The sequence below is a fragment of the Hemitrygon akajei genome, chromosome 12 (genome assembly GCF_048418815.1).
Source record: "Hemitrygon akajei chromosome 12, sHemAka1.3, whole genome shotgun sequence".
NCBI classification, from domain to species: domain Eukaryota; kingdom Metazoa; phylum Chordata; class Chondrichthyes; order Myliobatiformes; family Dasyatidae; genus Hemitrygon; species Hemitrygon akajei.
Genome location: NC_133135.1, coordinates 79,235,412 through 79,255,013, shown reverse-complemented (window position 1 = coordinate 79,255,013; position 19,602 = coordinate 79,235,412). Strand labels below are relative to the sequence as shown.

General features: G+C 38.7%; 1 protein-coding gene across 1 annotated transcript in view; it reads left to right on the top strand.

Moving 5' to 3' along the window:
* vamp4 (vesicle-associated membrane protein 4) overlaps positions 1-19,602 on the top strand; it is a 99,339-nt gene that overhangs the window by 26,256 nt on the left and 53,481 nt on the right. Inside the window, exons 3-4 of the mRNA XM_073063581.1 lie at positions 12,931-12,977; positions 18,341-18,391. Coding sequence (XP_072919682.1) covers positions 12,931-12,977; positions 18,341-18,391 — 98 coding nt within the window. The remainder of the gene's footprint in view (positions 1-12,930; positions 12,978-18,340; positions 18,392-19,602) is intronic.

Here is a 19,602-nt window from a genome sequence, read left to right as displayed (position 1 = left end):
TATTTTTATATCTTGAAATCACCTCTCATTCTTTACTTCTACAGAGTAGGTGCCCAGTTTACTAAATATCTCCTTGCAAGATAATCTCCACCATCCCAGGAAACAAGCTGGAGAAAATTTGTTCATTCTCTCTGTTACTAGTATATTCTTTAGGTTGGGGCACTAGACTCGTCTACAATATTGCAGTTGTGATCTCACCAAAGCTCATTATAATTCCAGTGAAATATCTTTACTCTGTATTTGTGTCCTCTTGTGTTAGATCTGCTGCAGTGATTTCCTGCGCGATTCTCTTATGTGCAGATGAAAAATTGGAGACCCTTATCTAAATATTGTCTTATGAAACCATTGCAATGGTTTTTCTTATGTATGCTGAACCCTTTACCTCACCATTGCCTCTCTGTCCATCTACTTTCCAAATTGTCACACTGCTTTTCCACATTGAATACCAAATGAGTAGAGCTTTCCTCCAGCTGAATTGTAGATAGAACAAATCCTTTTTTCTGTTCTTGGTGCAAGCACCATTTCCTAACCACCAACTTTAACTCTTCCTTAGAATTACCCTGAGATTCAACTAAACTTTTCTCAAGTTTTACATCTTCAGATTTCCTTGCAGCAATATCAGTACACCCATTTTCTCTTCCACTCGAGATAAAATCTATGTCCCTATTCTAGAATTAACCTCTCAGCACATTTTTATTGACCAACTTGTTCATGAATTTCGGTACTCCAATGGATCACCAAGCTTTGTAAACCCAAAGATATCCTGTCACCTTGTACCAAGTCCCATTCACTTATGTGCTTGCTTATCTGCCTTTATTTCCTGTTATGCAACACCTTCAACCAAGGCCAAATATGTTAATGCAACCCAGATTTGAAAATTCGGAGACTCATTTGTAAATCTGTTGTTCTGTCTCTTATCTGTAATCTTTGACCTCATTTGCTTTAATGCCATCAGCCAAAGGACCTACATGTATTTTAATTTCCTGATTACCATTGGCCCACTGCAGGCCTTGTGGGGAATATGCTGCTATAGGTTTATTGGCTGGGGAATTTAGTTCAAGTAATGAAAAGGAATACTGGTAGTGATGTGAACACTGGGAAATTAGCGTTTGGTGGTGTTCTCATTCTTCAGCTCTATTTCTTCCATTTGTAGAGGAAATGGGTATATGCATTGCCATTTAAGTCTTGGATAAGTTTTTGCAGTGCATTTTTCACATGGCAAACAATTTGGCTGTGGTGCATTGGTGTCAGAGGAGTGAAATTTTAAGGTGATGTATGGAGTGCCAGTCATGTTCACTACTTGATTCGGTAGGATATCAGACTTCCCAAGCATCCTTAGAGCTGCTTAAATCCATGCCAGACAAGGATATTCTACCCCATTCCTGTTCTGTACCTTGTAGATGTTAGATAATTCTGGGGTGCCAGATAAGTCACTTGCTGGAGATTACCCAACTTCTGACTTGCTTTTCTAGTTGAGAATATTGGGAAAAACTAATGCTGTTTTAGTCAGTATTTGTTTAGCCCAAATAATTTAACAATGCTAATATTAAAGGTGGTTAGAGTATCTCTAGTTGAAGATGGCCGCTGTCTGGCTACTCATTACCTCATGCATAAATGCTGTTCATGTTTTGCTGAAGCTAGATATGAATCGCCTCATAATCTGCCTCATTATCTGAGGATTGATCCACCTAAACATCTAAGTGTAAATGCAGCATTTTAGGTGACTGTGCCTTCAGAGAAAGCTAAAAGAATTGTAAGTTGTTTCCTAAAATCTCCTGTCTTCTTATTACTCCTTCCTTTTTATATGCACCTTAAAGCACGTCCCTTTTTAACTAAGCTTTTTGTCACCTATTATTGTTGAATTTGGTCAGAGTTGCAATGGGATGTTTTACCAAGTTATTGCATGTTGCTGAATCAAATCCATTAAGAAGGTCCAATCAAATCTGTTACCATTGAATTTATTTATAGTATTTGGGTATTGCATTCTGTTGGAAAGTTGTACTGGGGGGAAAAATTGTATTTTTTGTTTGAAATGAGGGAGTAGAAAGTGGTGAGCTGATGTTGCTGTGGTCTGTATGGTCTCCTACTGTATTTAATTAAATAAGTTTCTTCATTTGGTATGAGAACATTTAGGATTTTAATTGGTCATTAATGCATGTATTCTCAAATGGAGATATATATTTTTGAAAAAATAGACCAATTTGGAAGGGTAGTTTTGTTATCTGTAGCATCTGTTTTGCCAATATTTATGTCAAAATAGTTTTAACAGAAAATTTGGTGCTTTAGAATTTGCTGAGGGCAAATTGGCGACAGCATTTACCACTTTATAATTGTTACATACCCGTGACACGTGACAGTGGTGTACTTGTCACGTGACAGGTGTTGAAGCTATACTGGACTTGAGGTAATGGTCTTGTGATGGTGGAGTGATGTCATTTTCCCGCCAGTAGAGGTCATGTGACAGGTTTTTTTTACAGGGTATAAAAGAGGGACCCCTCCCTGTGAGGAGGGGCAGTTCGTGGCTGGATTTGCCATGTTGACTTCATGCCACTACGTGATTTAATGTTATGACGCAGTTTAGTTGAAAGATGGAGTTTTATCTAATGCCTAAAGTTTAAAAGGTCATTGCCAGCAGTTTCTTTATAATACTGCTAGTTGAGAATCAGTGGAGAGTGAAGATCGGAGTTCGGGAGTTAAAAGATCGAGGAAAGTCGATCTCGACGGTGAAACAGGTTCGACCTTGTTTGATCCTCATTCGGAAGGAATTCGTTGACTGTGCTCGTGTTAATCCCTGTGAAATAGCAGAAAGGATTGAGTACAGTGTTGTAAAGGAAAGGTCAGTGCCTTTAAGCCGTTTCATTTTCCAACTTCGTAAATTCTTCGTGGGAAAAGTAGTTCAACTGGGAATCGCAGCAAGGCGACGTGAAAGAGAATTTAAATCGTCTTAAAAAGTCTCTCCCTTAAATGGACTGTAAGCATTTTGAACTTTTGCAATACTACTTTGAAGAACTGTTTTTGCAACATCGCTTTAAGAACTGTTTAAGCTTCATTGCTTTAAGAACTGTTTAAGCTGCCGCACAGCAGCTGATTTCCGGTTACGTTAGTGGTTTGTTTACTTTTGGGGGGTTTGTTTTTCAGTGTTTAATAAACGTGTTATTTGTTATAAAAACCCCTGCCTCACTCATATATTTATTGTTGCTGAATCCGTAACATAAATAGTGACTCTATTTCAGCATTACTTCATTATCTGAGCACTTTGCAATATCTTGCGGTTGTTAATAGACTACATAAAGTTATATCGTTTGTATTAAGATGATGCTTGTTAAAGTCTAATAGATAATGGGTGAAGAGTAAATAAATGTTAATCTATTATTCTGTTATTAATGCATTCAAATGCTGAAGTCATGATTGAATTACCATTAGACATGTCCTCTAAACCTTCACACCAGTCGAGTTCCAATTTTAACTGAAAGTACAGTATTAACTTTAAGTAATAGATTATGGACATTTTTGCAGCTTTCCTCTCTTTAGACTTCAATTCGTAAAATCCAGCAACATATTTGATAGGGCAGCTCAATTTGTCATTTTCTTCAATAAAGTATTTTTCTAGATCACTTCTGGGTTTAAATGGTTGTTTTCCTTTCACTTTAATCCCATTGTGACAATGTAAGTGGTGTTTATCATCAAAATAGGAATTAAAAAGGTAATTGTATAGATGGTGGCCATTTGGCCACTTTCATCCTTGTTCGTTCTCCATCTGTTCAATAGACTCTTGCAAAATTTTCTATAGTGAAGTCCTGACCTAATTTCCTCCTCAAAAGGTATGATTGAACCTGTGTCCATCACCTTATTGGCAATGCATTCCAGATACTAATCACTGTTGCATCTTTAATCCTTTTGCTAGTTACTGTAAACTTGTGCTTTGGTTTTTGATCCTTTATCAATGGAGCTGTTTCCATCCACTCAATCACGTTTCCTCCTGTCCTGCACTTTGGTTTGGATATCTCTTTGATATCTCACCTTGACCTTCTCTGCTCTGAAACCCATCTCCCATTCTCCTGCACTTCCCTTAATGTTAAGTTCCTAATCTCTGGAGCCATTTCAGAACTTTTTTTTCTGCAAATTCATCAAATGGTGGATGCTGAAAATTTGAAATAAAAATGAAAAATACTGAAAATTCTCAGCAGGTCATGTTTCCAAATGTGCTTTGACACTATCGAGAGGTTGAGAGTAGGGAGGAGGAGGAAGTGAAGAGGTTTCAAGTGGTGAGAGACAGTGAGTGGACCTGTATGTGGTGTACTTTTTTAAGTTATCTACTTTATGTACAAAGCATAAAAGTGTAATTAAATGGTGAGATTTTGTTGAGTTTATGCTAATTCTGGATTTATCCAATTGTATTCTACCCTAGATCTGTTACTCACCTGTACAGCAGGGTCAATTAAATAAGTAGTGCCGGGGGGGGGGGGTGGGGGGGGGGGAATAAAATGTAGTGAGGTAGTGTTCGTGGATTCAGTGCCTATTTAGGAATTGTAAGGCAGAAGGGAAGAAGCTGATTCTGAATTGCTGAGTACCTTCAGGCTTCTGTACCTCCTTCCTGATCATAGCAGTGAGAAGAGGGCATGTTCTGGGTGATGGGGGTCCTTAATGATGGATGCAGCCTTTCTGAGGCACCACTCCTTGCTGATGGAGCCTCTGAAAGAGTACCTCATATATTGTGTACGGTTTTAATCAGTTTGTTTTTATGTAAAAATTATTTACTTGGCACAAAACAAATGTAGCAAACATTACTAAGTTGAGTCCTAGAGAGGGTTTCCCATATCAGGAATAATTAAGTAGATTAGCCCTGTTGTCTTTAAAGTCTGGAAGAATAAAAAGTGGTCTGATTGCAACTTGCAACATTAACACAGACAAAGCAAGTTAGATAAAATTTTCTTTAAGATGAATCTTTTTAATTCTCTACTCACAAAGAGTGGCGACTTGGTAATCAAGTATCTTGATATTAATGGAATTGTGGAATACAGGGGTAGTGAAAAGAAATGACACTGAGATAAAAGATCAACCATGGTTATGATGAATTGCCAAATGAGCTCCTGTTGGTTGTGTTGTCATGTGAGGCAGCATCTGTGGAAAGCAAATCAGTTAATGTTTCAGACCAGTATCGTTCACAAGAGCAGGGAAAATCTTACATTTCCCACTTTGGTTAAAAGTCAAAATATTTTTTTCTCTCCACTCTCTCCAAGCACTTCATATCCTTCCTAAAATATGTGACAATAATTAGAAACAGTTATTCAGAAGTGCCTAAACCAGTAATTTTTTAAGTCTCCTGTGATGCTGTACTCATTATGAAGCCTGGGTTCTCGTGCTTTTAATCCTAAACCTGCCCAAGGAAGGTTTTGCATATGTGCATTGAGGTCCCTTTCTTCTTGCATCTGGCTATACCTATGTTACAGCATTTCTCTTTGTCCTTTCTACCAAAGTGCATCATTTTGTACAATTCTGGATTAAGTTTTATTTATTACATATCTATTACAATCCTCACTGAAAATTTTTTTTAAAAACTGCAGACGCTGTAAATCTGAAATTTATAAAACAAAATGCTGAAAAGATCCAGCAGGTCAGGCAGCATCTGTGGAAAGTAAAACAGTTTAATGTTTCAGTCCAAAGTCAACCTATGAAGAGTCTATGATCTCAAATGCTAACTGTTTCTCTCTGTTTAATGTTTTTTTGTCTGTTCTATGTTTCCAGCATTTTCTGTTTTTTATTCACTATGCGGTTAACTGTTGAATGTATTTGCATGCTTTGTGTCTTTGAAGTATTAACTAAATGCACAAATCTGAATAATATGGAATGCAGCATTCATTCCCAAGCACTGGCTGCTGTTACTAACTAGTGGGAATACCATTGTCTGTCTTTTACAAGATAGTATAAGTATTTACCTGGATGCCCTTTAGTGTTCTTTATTTATACACGTTGCCAACGTCCCTTTAATTCCATATTTCAAATTTACTGTCAAACGTGTAGAATTTATTATTTTCCCATTTTGAAGTCCTTGTGCAGCATTGTCCTCATCAAAAAGTTACCTAGTGGTTTTTCTCCTTACAAGTCAATGCTGTATCCATTTACTGATCAATATGCATCCAGCTACCATAACTCGTAGATTGTTTTCAAAAGATTCCCCACTACTGATGTTAAAGATTCAATGTGGTGTGCTCACTAAGGGAGGGATGGAATTAATGCAGCTTTCAGGTTAGATAGAAGAAACAAATTCAAAATGAATCTGTGGAAGTGCTAAGGCTTTCAAGGGACATGAAAGGTGGATATTGTTTACTGATTCAAATTTGATAATTAATGTTAAGGTACATAATTAATGTGAAAGCAAATTGTTTTTTAATGCATTATTAAGCATGTTGGAGGCAAGAATAAAAACCAAAAAAAAGTGTTTTTTAAAATCTTGCCTCTGTATTGTATAGTGTACACTGCTTGTCTGTATTGAATGTGACCTGCATGGAGCACAAACAAATATTTTGAGAAAAATATTAGTCTCCATTTCATGGCCCGTATAGACCATGATCTGTATCTGGGGGAAAAGCAGACCTCGACTGCCCAAATTGCACCATAGCCAAAAGGCAGTTTCTCATTCCAGGACAGTGGTGGAGCTGTGTATAGAACTAAGACTAGAATAATTGAGAGAATGCTGGGGAGGGGGAAGAAAAGGCATGTTGGGGTGCACACAACAAGAATGTATATGATCCTTAAATAAATTAACTTAACTGAAATTATTGAATCTGGATGAATTAAAGTGTGGTGTTCTGCTATTACTGTTTATAAATATATCAAATGCAATGTGGCTACATAAGAATTTAGAAATGAAAATTTTATAAAGAATTTGTTAAAAATATTGATAAGTTTAGCTTAAACAGTTGATCTGCATAGCTGAACAATTTTGTTACTCAAATGGAAGGTTGGCTCACTTTAGAGAAGACTTCGAGTGGGTGACTGGTCTCCCTATGACAGTGTGTTGGGAGTTTGGATGAATTGATCTCGGGATTATAAGACCACTATGCTGATATGCAAAGTCCCATGACTAGCATACCTTGTATTAAACCAGTAGTCTAGGCCCTGCTTGCTTCATGGATTATTGAAAAACTCAGTTCTATCTTTGGTTATAAGGATAATCCTGGCCATCCTGGTTGATGGATTGAAAAAATTGGAGTTGGTAGAAGTTGGAATTGGAGGGGTATCAACCTGTAGTTTTTAGGTGTTACATACAGACAACCCTGTAAAAGTATCAGCAGCTATAGAACACACCTGGAGTCTGGTTTTGATGTTAAACTCACTATTTTAGTAACTACTTAATATAGTAACTTAAACCAGGTAAATCAAAAGATAGTAGTGTTATGCATATATATGTGTGTAAATATAATTCCCAAACTCATTCAAGCTCAGGTGGCAAGATTTAAAGTCTTACGATGGTTATGTAACAAAGTTCAGTTCAGTGCATGCAGTTATTGTTGGTACGGAAGAGAAATTTGTAATCCAAAGGCGAACTCCACGATAGGAGAAAAACAGTTAAACAAGTGCCGTTGGTCTTCCGTCATCAGCTCCAAGTCCACACATAAAGTATTACCGACAGTGATCTTCACAGAATGTCCTTCCTCACAGACCACAATACCATGCCCGAATTCAGCTATGGGTCATTCCAAAGTGGTGGCCACAGGATACTCAAACCGAATCCACGTATGGATTATCACCAACAGTAGCTTATCACAAAGGGGACCATCTTCAAGGGAACTACCACCCAGGCAAGGGTAGACAAACCGGTAGATTCCATAAGGTTACCCCAGTCACACAACGTGATAGCCACTTATCCAGTTCCAAGACAACCGAAATAACTCCAACAGTGATTTGCCACAGGGGTGCCTTCTTCAGTGAACTACCACACCCAGACAAGGGTTAACACACACGTGGTATTCACAAAGGTTTTTCCTCACCAGAGAACCCACCCCTGTGGATTAACTATGTGACAACCACACTTTCCTATCGAATGGAATCAAGCTTACCCTTACGGGTTACTTGGAGAGAGTCCAAATAGTGATCTCTTTGTCACTAGGTTTCTTCTGTTTCAAACGTTTCTCTCCCCTGTTCTCTTCAATTGCTTCCAGATGCAGCAACTTATGAGAGGCATTATCAGTACTCTGGATCAATACTCAGCTCACCCCTTTGGGCTACTGAAGGGCTATCGACCCCACTCACTGGTATCTTTCCATGATTGAAACCATCTTGACTCTGACCATGTGTGTCTGAGAGAATCATCTGATTTTGTTTAATATAAACATGCTGTGAACTAAATACCCATTGTCCATCAAATAACCACCTCTCTTTCACCATGACAACCCAGCAATTCTGTAGTCAGTAGAAATCCAACAGAGCGAAAGTCAGTCTCAATTACCTTGGCATTTTAAAGTGACAGTCCACAGAAAAAAAAATGAATCCTAGGGGTATATAACATAGGTTGGAGCTGATTACAGCGGTAATATGTGGCAAAACTTGTGGATGGGTTTCAATTCAATTAGATTTTTTAATATTACATTAGAAAGTATAAATTTATAACATTCTTTATTTATCCATCCAAAAATATTGTTATTTTGCCATTAATAGTGAGATTTAAAATTGTGGTTCAAGGGGAATTTAACCCTATAATGAATATTTCTATCAGGCCCTATTCAGATGTGCTTGTTTCAGGATATAATATTGTCTATGTGTAAGTGATTTGGAATCAGATAAAAGTGTAAGGTGCTTAGAAGGAATGGGTTGAATTTTAGTTCCCAAAATGATCCACCTCTTGAGTTTGATCTCCAATGGTTTCCTGGTCTGTTGAAAAATTGATCATAATTTGTCAACAGCTCAACAGGAAGCACAAAGTGAACTTGACAGATCTTGGGTCTTCCTCCATCAAGATCTCCATTAGGTATAGAACCACAGTTGAAGTGAGTGAGGACTGGTAAATACTAGAAAGTTAATAAAGCCAAAAAGAGCAGCTCAAGGGATGTGGCAGTTTCTGCAAAATATGACCTTCTCACTCATTCATTTCACACTTAAACAAAATTAATAACAAGAATTTGTCTACCCAAAAAAGTCTACATTCTTCAAAGTTGCTTACTGTATTGCTTCTGCTGCTCATTGTGTATTGTATTCTATGCTCACAATGCACAGAATGTTGTTCTTTACATGAGGAGCAGGGGTTCCCAACCTGGGGTGCATGGCGTCTTTTTTTAAAAAAAAAAGGTTGGGAACCCCTGCATTAGAGGAAGCAAAATGTACTTTGTTGAACATATCATTCATTCCACAAGGGTGACCCTGAGCTTCCAATCATCTATCACTTTCATTCGCCTTCTCGCTCTCATTGTGACCTCAGCTTCCTATATTACTCGAACAATGCCCAGTGTAGTAATAGGAATATTGGGTTTAACAGTTTATGATAACCACCACTTCTTCCTCCCCCTCCTCCCACACTATCTTTCTGTTTCGTTCTTTTTTCAATCTGCCATCTGATTTCACTTGTCAATCTAATTGTTAATTAATTTAAACTGGATAATTTTGGAATAGGATGGCAACAGATATCAAGTTTTCGGCTGACTTTTTCCACCAATTCTGATCATTATCATTTAACATGAATGAGTACAGTACTTTCAGTTGCCTTAATTCCCACCCCCCTCTGTTTTTATCTTTCCTGACTCATGGGGGGGGGGGGGGGAGTATGTGATGCTGTTCTACTATACCAATTCAAACTCTGAATACATGGATAGATTCATGTGAAAGGGGCCACAGAAACAAGGAAAAGAGCAATTACCCCTTTGATTTATGGGAGCTCTGATTTCAAAAGCTAAAGCTCTTAAATTGTAGGTATAAATTACTCAACGATTCAAAGATATTTTTATTGTATGCTTTAATTAGGTGGTTGAGTCCTTCCAGAAGATTTTCTTTGGCATCATTAGAGTATATATAAAAGTCACCTTTGCTGTAATTACAATGGTATATGTATACATTAGTATTTCTTAAGCTGCAAGACTACAATTTGCTGGAAATATTTTAATGTCTTAATAGGCAGCAAAATTTGGCAATGCAGAGAGAGAACAGGGAAATTAGTATGTTGATATACAATTTATGGTGCTCTGTTTAGCAGCATTTTAGGAGTATCTAGCTTGTAACCTCGTAATTTTCATGAGCCCTACATTTCAATATGAAATTGTGACTAAAAGTAGAATCTATTTTTGGCACAATTCCTGTAAAATGCTGGCTGTATAAACTGACACTGGAATGTGCTGCTTGCCTCTCAGCCAAAGAACATGAAAGAAAGCTACAAAAGCACCTGAAGCTGAAGATCTCTCCACACCTGAGCCACCCCAGTAGCAAAGAAGGGTCCAAGTAAGTGCCCCCTCAGACATCTAATCCATTCATCAAGGAAAATGAGGATCAGATGGCCCAGATCAGAGAATGTATCTCTTGAAGCAGTTCAGTGACTATCTGGATTGCATCTTGGATGGTACATTGGCAGGACCGGTCTACAGAAAAATCGACCCCTTCACAGCCATTGTCTTCAATTTTGCTAAAGAGTGATTTGGCCCAATGGAGAGGAAAGAGGATCTTGAGCCATCACAGCAACTAAGCAGGAGAGAAAGGGAGTCTCACCACCTGAGAAACGAGATAATGACCCTGAACAAACAATTCAAAAACAGCTCACCTGACGAAGAAAGTGTCAAAGATCTAACCAGCAAAATGCAGGAGCGGCTGTGCTTGTGAGAAGGCTGACCTCTTAGTTAATCGAGAACCATTAAATTAACACATCCATCCAGATAGGTGGTATCCTGGGTTTTTCTCGGTGCCTTGAACACAACTTAATAATCATCCAGTTGTTCTGCGAGACCAGGCAAAAGAAAGGCAACCTAACATTCATCTGGTTAAACCTAGCCAATGCCAACAGACCAATTCCAAGCATCCTCATCCAGGTTGGCTTGGACCACTACCATATCCTGCCACTGACACGAGACATGATCACCAGTTACCTAGGAGGATTCAAGCTACGCTTCACTTCAGTCTACTTTACAACCAGGTGGCAAGACCATCAAGAAGGGATTCCAACTTGTACCATCTCCTCCATCTAGTTTATCATGGGTATGAACCTCCTCATTAGTAACAGATGTAACCTGAGACCCAGTGTTGGAGCCTAGCATCTGACAACCTGCAATATGGGGTTCATGGATGACATCACTGTAACCCATGTCCAAGCAGGATGGGTATTGGAAACCCTGGACAATGTAGCTACCTGGGCTTGGACCATCTGATGACCTCTGCCCCTGGTGCATAATGTAAGCAATTAATAGAATAGGTGGTACTTTACCTATATGATTTTTTTTTTAATTGCCAGAAAATAGACAATTAAAACAGTGGAATCTTAGTACTACAAGTAGAGCATCATTGCTTGAAATTTTGAAAAACTATGCTTTTAAAATTGCACTTAATTTTAATTCTTTATTTCCTTTTTGGCTCAGATTTGACATTAAAATTACTCAGATCTTCCTTCCTTCACATTTCCTCTTCTTCTTTCTCTGGTCCCTCATCTCATTGCTATGTTCCCTACTTACTGAATTTCCAGTGTTGCTATTGGCATACTATTATTAATTCATTCTTAAAACTATTAACCAAAGACTTGAGAATCAGAATTGGGTTTATTATCACAGGCATGTGTCGTGAAATTTGTTAACTTAGCAGCAGTTCAATGCAATACATAATGTAGAAGGAAAAAGTAAAAATAAGTAAATCAATTACAGTATATGTATATTGAATAGATTAAAAATCGTGCTAAAACAGAAATAATATATATTTAAAAAGTGAGATAGTGTTCATGGGTTCAATGTCTGTTTAGGAATTGGATGGCAGAGGGGAAGAAGCTGTTCCTGAATCGCTGAGTGTGTGCCTTCAGGCTTCTGTATCTCCCACCTGATGGTAACAGTGAGAAAAGGGCATGCCCTGCATGCTGGAGGTTCTTAATAATGGACGCTGCCTTTCTGAGGCACTGCTCCTTGAAGATGTCCTGGGTGCTTTGTAGACTAATATGCAAGATGGAGCTGACTAAATTTACAATCTGCAGCTTCTTTCTGTCCTGTGCAGCAGACCCCCCCCCGCCCCCCCCCCCATCCCCAGTAACAGACAGTGATGCAGCCTGTCAGAATGCTCTCCACGATACATCTATAGAAGATTTTGAATGTTTTTGTTGACATCCAAATCTCTTCAAACTCCTAATGAAGTATAGTGACTGTCTTGCCTTTTTAATAGTTGTATTGATATGCTGGGACCAGGTTAGAGGGATCAGAAGTGGAGAGAGTAAGCAGTGACAAGATCTATGAGGATTGGTATGTGTTCCTTCGTCTTACCCTTCCTGAAGTCCAGTTAGCTCTTTCATCTTACTGACATTGAGTGCAAGGTTGTTGCTGTGACACCACTCCACTAATTGGTATATCTCACTCCTGTATGCCCTTTCCTCCATCTGAGATTCTACCAACAACAGTAGAATTCTAACAACTTCGGGAACAATTAAGTCCAACAACCTAGGACAGTTATGATGCTCCTTCCTAAGAAATAAATACCGGTTATAGGAATCTGAATTTTTAATGATTTGGTAGACTTCTGTGTTATTGAGATGAAGGAATAGTAAAATAGTAACTTAGAGTTAAGTTAGGTTCAGTATGATTAACTTTGATTTCTACGTGCAACCACCCAAACAGTCCTTCCAGGTGAGAAAATTAATTTTACTATAACCATTGAGCTACTGCATAGATGTAGTTGACCATATGTGATGGAGCAATTCACTGAATTATCCTGAGGATTTCCAATTTGTGGCCCATTTGATAAGCATTCTTTTTATTTTTGCAGCGGAACCTGTTAGAAGATGACTCTGACGAAGAAGAAGACTTTTTCCTGTGAGTTTGAATTTTTATTTCATTGTCTTAAATTTGAAATCTGTAGTCCAATTAATTTTTGACTTTGGTGCTTTACATAGTCTGAAAAAGCAACCCATTTTAAGAACTCACTATGATAGAGTTTAAGCTAGGTGTTCCCACCCTGGGCTGCACGGGCCCTTTGTTTAATGGTATTAGTCCATGGCATAAAAAAGTGTTGGGAATCCCTGGCTTAAGCCAAATCATGAATTAGTTATTGAAACCTTACTCTGATTAATATTAAAAAGGTGAAACACACATCAAGTTCTCCTTTCTCACTTCCACTATACCCCTCTCCCCCATCCCCTTGGATATCAAGGACTATATGCAGTAGAATAAAACAAAAAAAGTAAAAATGATGGATAATTGGAGCTCCACAGTCCAGTCAGCACTGAAGATTTAAAAGGAATGTACTACAACTGTCTAGTCAAGTCAAAGTTTATTATCATATGCATAGATGCAATGAAATGTTTGCTTGTAGCAGCATCAGTCACATAGCATTAGAGAGACAGCATTCACAACAAAAACAATTTAATTGTGAATTATACAAGAGAGAACATAATTAGAACAAAATAACAAAAATAAATCCATCCTGGTCATAGCATTACGATATTGAAATAGTGATTAGGATTGTGCAAATCGGTTCAGCAACCAAATGATTGAAGGGATGTACCTGTTCTTGAACCTGGTGACATGGACTTCAGGCTTCTGAGCCTCCTGCCTGATAGAAGCTTTGAGAAGTTGGCATCACCACGATTCAGGCATCTTAAGGCAGTGCCTCTTGTTGACACTTTTGCTGGTGGAGAGGAAGATACCTGTGATGTACTGTCTGAATCCACTACTCTCTGCAGCTTGTGTTCCTGTGCATTTGAGTTGCCATACCAGTTTATGAAGCAACCAGTAAGTATACTTTCAATAGTACATCTGTAGAACTTTTACTTGTGTATTTGGTGATGTGGAAAACCTCTTCAATCCATAATCTTCTGGAAGCTCCCAGAGTCGTCCTCACTTTCTAATCCAAAAATCATGCCTGTGTTGGTTTGATATAACACAACCTACCTTTTCTGTTGTACTACCTCACCATCAAGACCAAGTAATGTTTGATATCTAGCCATATGCATTATTCCCAACTTTTGCCATCTTTAACGGGATCCTACCACCAAGCACATGTTTACCTGCCCCTCCCCACTTTCAGCTTTCTGCAGGGGTGACTCTGTAGTTAGCTTGACCATTTGTCCCTCTTCATTATTCTCCCTCCTGGCACCTTTTTTCTTCAGCCCTTTATAGTTTCCACCTGTCATCTTCTAGCTTCCCCTCTGTCCTTCTATCCCTTCCCTTACAGTCCTGATGAAGGGTCTTGGCCTGAAACTGTCCAGCATTTTGTGTGTTGCTCTGGATTTCCAGCATCTGCAGAATCACTTGTGTTTTATGATTTGCTCTGGTTGTGGGGGTGGGGTGTGGGTGAGAGAAAGAGTTGTATCAGCATTCTAAAAAGTTTTCAATGAGTTTACTCTCCAATGCCATTTACCATTTTCAAAAGCATTTGAGTGTAGAAATTAATGAAATTGTTTATTTTTGTGATGACTTGGAACTTCTGGTAATATCATCATACCACAAGGATCCAGAAGAAAAGCCTGCAGTTTACAGTCCCTCCAGCATTTCTTTTCAGCATATGGCCCATATGAAAAATTCTGCATTGATGCTGAATTTCCTACGGCAGCTCAAGTGAGGAATTCTATTTAATTTTTGTTCACAGCAAGTTATGCATTCTTGTCAAAAACATGTCAACATTTCAAAAGATGTAATGGAACTTGAGAGGTGTAACAGAGCACTCAATAAATACGCTCCTTAAACATGCACATTCACTCACACACAAACCTAGTCTTTCTGCTGTCATTGCTGTGAGTGTATGCACTTCATTATCTTCCCAAGTATATTCTCATAGTTGTCCCACTGATCTCCCTCCACACTGGCATTCAGTCAGACACCAAAGTTTAGTTTAATTTTATTAACTTTAAGTGTGCCATTGTGCTGAGTGTTCTGTTGTTTCACTCCTGGTCCTAAACTGAGCTGATGCACTCAGGTTGGCTTTATGGTGCCTTTCCCATCACTAAAGAAATGAAATATTCTGCCATGATTGCAGAAATGTGTATATGTTGTTTGTACATTGTTTAAGTTAAAAATTTATGCTTATTTTGTAAAATAAGTGTAACTACATTGTGGGGTGCATCATATTTTGTGGAGGCATTGATCGTGTGGATAGTCAGAGGCTTTTTCCCAGGGCTGAAATGGTTGCCACAAGAGGACACAGGTTTAAGATGCTAGGGAGTAGGTACAGAGGAGATGTCGGGGTAAATTTTTTACCCGGATTGTGATGAGTGCATGGAATGGGATGCCGGCAATGGAGGTGGATACAATAGGGTCTTTTAAGAGACTTTTGGATAGGTACATAGAGGTTAGAAAAAATAGAGGGCTATGGGTAACCCTAGCTATTTCTAACGCAGGGATATGTTTGGCACAACTTTGTGGGCCAAAGGGCCTGTATTGTGCTGTAGGTTTTCTATGTTTCTATATTTGAATTCATGTGTAGTCTCAGGTTAACTTTGTGGACAATTAAAGGCACTATGTCCTAGTGCCAAATGAAAAGGAGCTCATTGCCCTCTATATGAGAGGAAGATGGGGGCTGCCAGAAGTTCACACTGGACAATAATAAGTATGGAGCTATTGTGTTTCTTGGAGATAACATTTTGTAAATATTGGTATTTTTCTTTTCACTGATTTTTATGTTTAATTTTTGGCAAACATAATAAACTGTTGCGTTAAAGTGTGGAGCAACTCCAGTGTTTTTTTTCCTTGGGGTTAGGTACGTGGGTCATAACCCATGTACCTAACATGGATTGGCACTAGCTGGCTGGCCCACTCATCCTCTGGCCATTGCTGTATTCAGGCCATTCCCTTGAAGCTGAGATGTTCCAAATATCATCACCATGTTGATAAGAAGGCATCTTGAGGCACTTATGCAGGCTTTGGAGTTCCCTTTGAAAAGCATCTCTCCTCTGCTGGGCACAGGAAAAAAGTCTACAAAAAGATTTTCCGGAGAAGGTTTGGAGGTGGAACCACTTGAAGGACCCTCTCCTTCTAGCCTGAGTTTGGCCCTGGGCTGAAGTTCTTCCTCCTTTTGAGGTCTCTTCTGTTTCCCAGGCATCTGCTTCATTTTCAGCCTCGGGAGGCAGGGGGGTGGGTGGGGGGCGGGGGCTCCCCTGAGTTGAATGTAGCCCTATGCCACAGGCCACCTAAGGGCTGGAACTCTTTAGTTACAAGGAAAATGTTACCTGGAATGAAGATGTACTGTAAAAAAAAAAACTTGGAATTACCAGGGAAGGGTGAACAACAAGGAAGAGCCAGTAATAATGGAACATAGATTTAAATTGCACTGTTCTTATTATTTGCTAGTGATGAGATGTGGACTGTGTACAGCTAACAAAAAAAAAAAGCAAGGCTGCTGGCAGTGACTCCTCTAAATAGACATAATAACTTGTAGGTAAATGTCAGCCTGACAGACTTGTACCTTCAGAACAAATTCAAGGTGCACCTGTGGCTGGCCCAGTATGGAAGTCCAAGGTTAGTAACTCATCAACCAACAAAGATATAGTGCAAGTGGTAAAAGCATTAGAAGAGCTGAAGAAATTCAGTGAACAGTGATGGAGAGGGTCTAGAATTCTACGCCAGAGAGAACGGAAGATAGAGAAACCTTTTGACACTTAATAAATGTCTGACACAGTGCTTGCAAAACCATAAAGTCTATAGACTGAATTGGGAAAAGGGATGAGATCTAATAAATTTCTTTTGTGAACTTGTAGGGCCAAAAGTTTCTTTTGTTTTAAAAGTCTATTTCCATATGTTACCCCTGCTGCCTTTCTTCTCACCAATACAAATTAAGTTTTACTTCTAATTGGACTAGTGCTTTAAATTTGCAATGTTACTAAAATTACCTAACTACAGTAGATTCTGGTTAATTAGGACACATTGGGACTGGTCCAATTTGGTCCAATTAAGTGGCTGCCCCAATTAGCCGAAGTTTCATGGGAATAGTTTAAAGTATGTATAAGGGGGAAAAAAAGACAAACTACTGTTAACTGAGTAACAAATTATGTATTTGAATGAAATAGAGCAAATTAGAACACTACCAGTACTACTGGTGGTTGTGCATGGTATCAGACAGTGATAGGAGACCTGTGTAGGAAAGTTTTTTAAAGCACAAAAGCTGTTGCACTGGGGTAGTTTCACTCTCCTGACCTCAGAAGTCTGGGTCCAGTAGAATGAGCAGACATCACAACAGGGGTCTTCCTGGTTGCAGTGGATGACCATGACTACTTCTGTGCTATGTCAGGCCCTTCACTCTGTACATAGCTTTGCAGAACTGCCTTCCTGGCCATTGGATCTCACTCTAGATCTCATTTGTCCAGTTTGCCAGAGCTAACTTTGCATGTTAGGACAAGCATTTCCTTATCTTTCTGGGGTATGGGACCTGGCTTCCCTTGCCTGGTTTAGCTCACCTGTTGAAGTGATGTACTGGTGGCTGCTGTCATATGCAAACAGTTGCTTGGAGCCACAGGTAAGAACTGTGTGTTCGATGGAGATCAAGGATAACATTTAAGATGATTGTCGATGCCTTCAAATTCTACATAGTTTCTCATTTATCGAAATAGCAAAATTGTTTTGTTTTTGCTCCCGGCTGTTTCTGGCATTTCCAAGTTGGAATGCTTGAAACAGTGATGAGCAAAACAGTTCTGAATTGTCTTGCTGCTTATTTCTCGCCAAATCTCAAAGACAAAAATCACTGCTTTTTGAGCACAAACGTGCACTGAGGCTAGTTTAAAAACTGCTCTAAGCACAGTGTAATGTCTAACGGCCATGTGACGTGCGCGTGACTGGCACTGGTTAGAAAATGTGACAAGACTCCTGACCCAGTTAAGTGACATTTTGTCCCAAATAAACTAAGGGAATCCCGGCTATTTTCTCAATTTGCTTTTGTTCTTTGACTTGTCCCAAATAAGCGGCTGCCCCAATTAACCAAAGACCCAATTAATTGGAATCCATTGCATTTTTGAATTTCCTATGAGCTATAGCAATTCTTTTTTGATATATGACCAATTTGGTAGTTTATATTGTGCTATACAATTCCAAGAGTGCATTTGGGCACCACTGTTAACTTTGTTCAATCAGTTACTTTGCATAAGGTTTACTAATGAAAATCATGATTAAAGATACTAAGAATAATATTAGATAGCTGGTCTAATATAGATTGTCTCATTATGATTTAGCTTTTCTGATTTCCTTTACAGAAGGGGGCCTACTGGACCTAAATTTGGACCAAAGAATGACAAGATTAAACAGTATGTGCTTTTAGACTAATACTAACATATTCATTTTCTTTGATATTCTGCCATTTTAGTTATGTAATGCTTAAAAATTTTTTTGCTGTACTGCAATGTTTTCTAATTGTGAATAATTAAAAATGAATGCTAAAAGCAATTAGTCCACAGCTGAGCAATGCAGGAATAAAGACTCGGGCCACATATTGTCTGTGCAGTTTCTATAGATGCCAGATCTGTGCGATATTGCAATAAAATGTGAAAAATGTATTCTAATTACGTATTATTTGCTTTGAGATTTACAGTGTATTATTTTGTCAGGTTCTTAATGTTTCCATATGACATATGATTGATGGAAAAAATTCATCTAACAAATACAGCAGTACAACATGAAGAATTATAGTTCAATGCTGTATTCCTATTAATGGTAGTAACAATGTTCTATTTGTATTGATCTCCTTTTGATTCTGTTCGGGTGCAAATCTATTAAAATTTCAGTCTTCCTCATTTTACCTAGACTATTTTGCCCTAAGTGTGCCCTCTGACTAGAACACCAAAGGTTCCACCAGTTAACTTCAGTATTTAAACCTGTAAATATCTAATAAAAATGATGGTAACTCTGTTTCCTGGAATGTGCACTCCCTTTCATACACCTGGGCCCAGCGACCTATAAATCCCCCTTTCGTATTCTAGCTGGCCAGTGGTGTAGTGGGATCTGCACCGGATTTTGAGGTGAGTGGTCCCAGGTTTGAATCCAGCCAGCTCCTTGCACACTTTTCATTTGTGCTGGCTTGAGCGCAGAGCTAGAACTCTACCTCATTTTTTAAAAAAGAACAGACAAATGCTAAAGAAATGGCAGGGCTGCCACCTGATGCGTCACAAGGTGCAGAAAGGAAATACCTCATCTTCTGTAGTGTTTTGCATTCTTCCCAAAACATGGTGCCCGTAGCTGCATTGTAAACCTCTGTTAATGTGGTACACTTTGGACTTCGGTACAGAACTGGCAGATTTTCTGAATTGTTATTCCAATATTCCAATGTGCTTTCAATTTGCTGTTAGTATAGTTTTTCAGTGAACCTGTTATATTGAGAGTGGGAAATGGAGCCAGTTGAATTTAAAGGGAATGAGGTGGGTTTAAAGAGCACGGCAGTCAATGAGCTGATGTGCTGGTGGCAAAGTGATGATTGACATCCGGTGAGTTAAGTCTAATCATCAGGATTTCTGAGCAATCG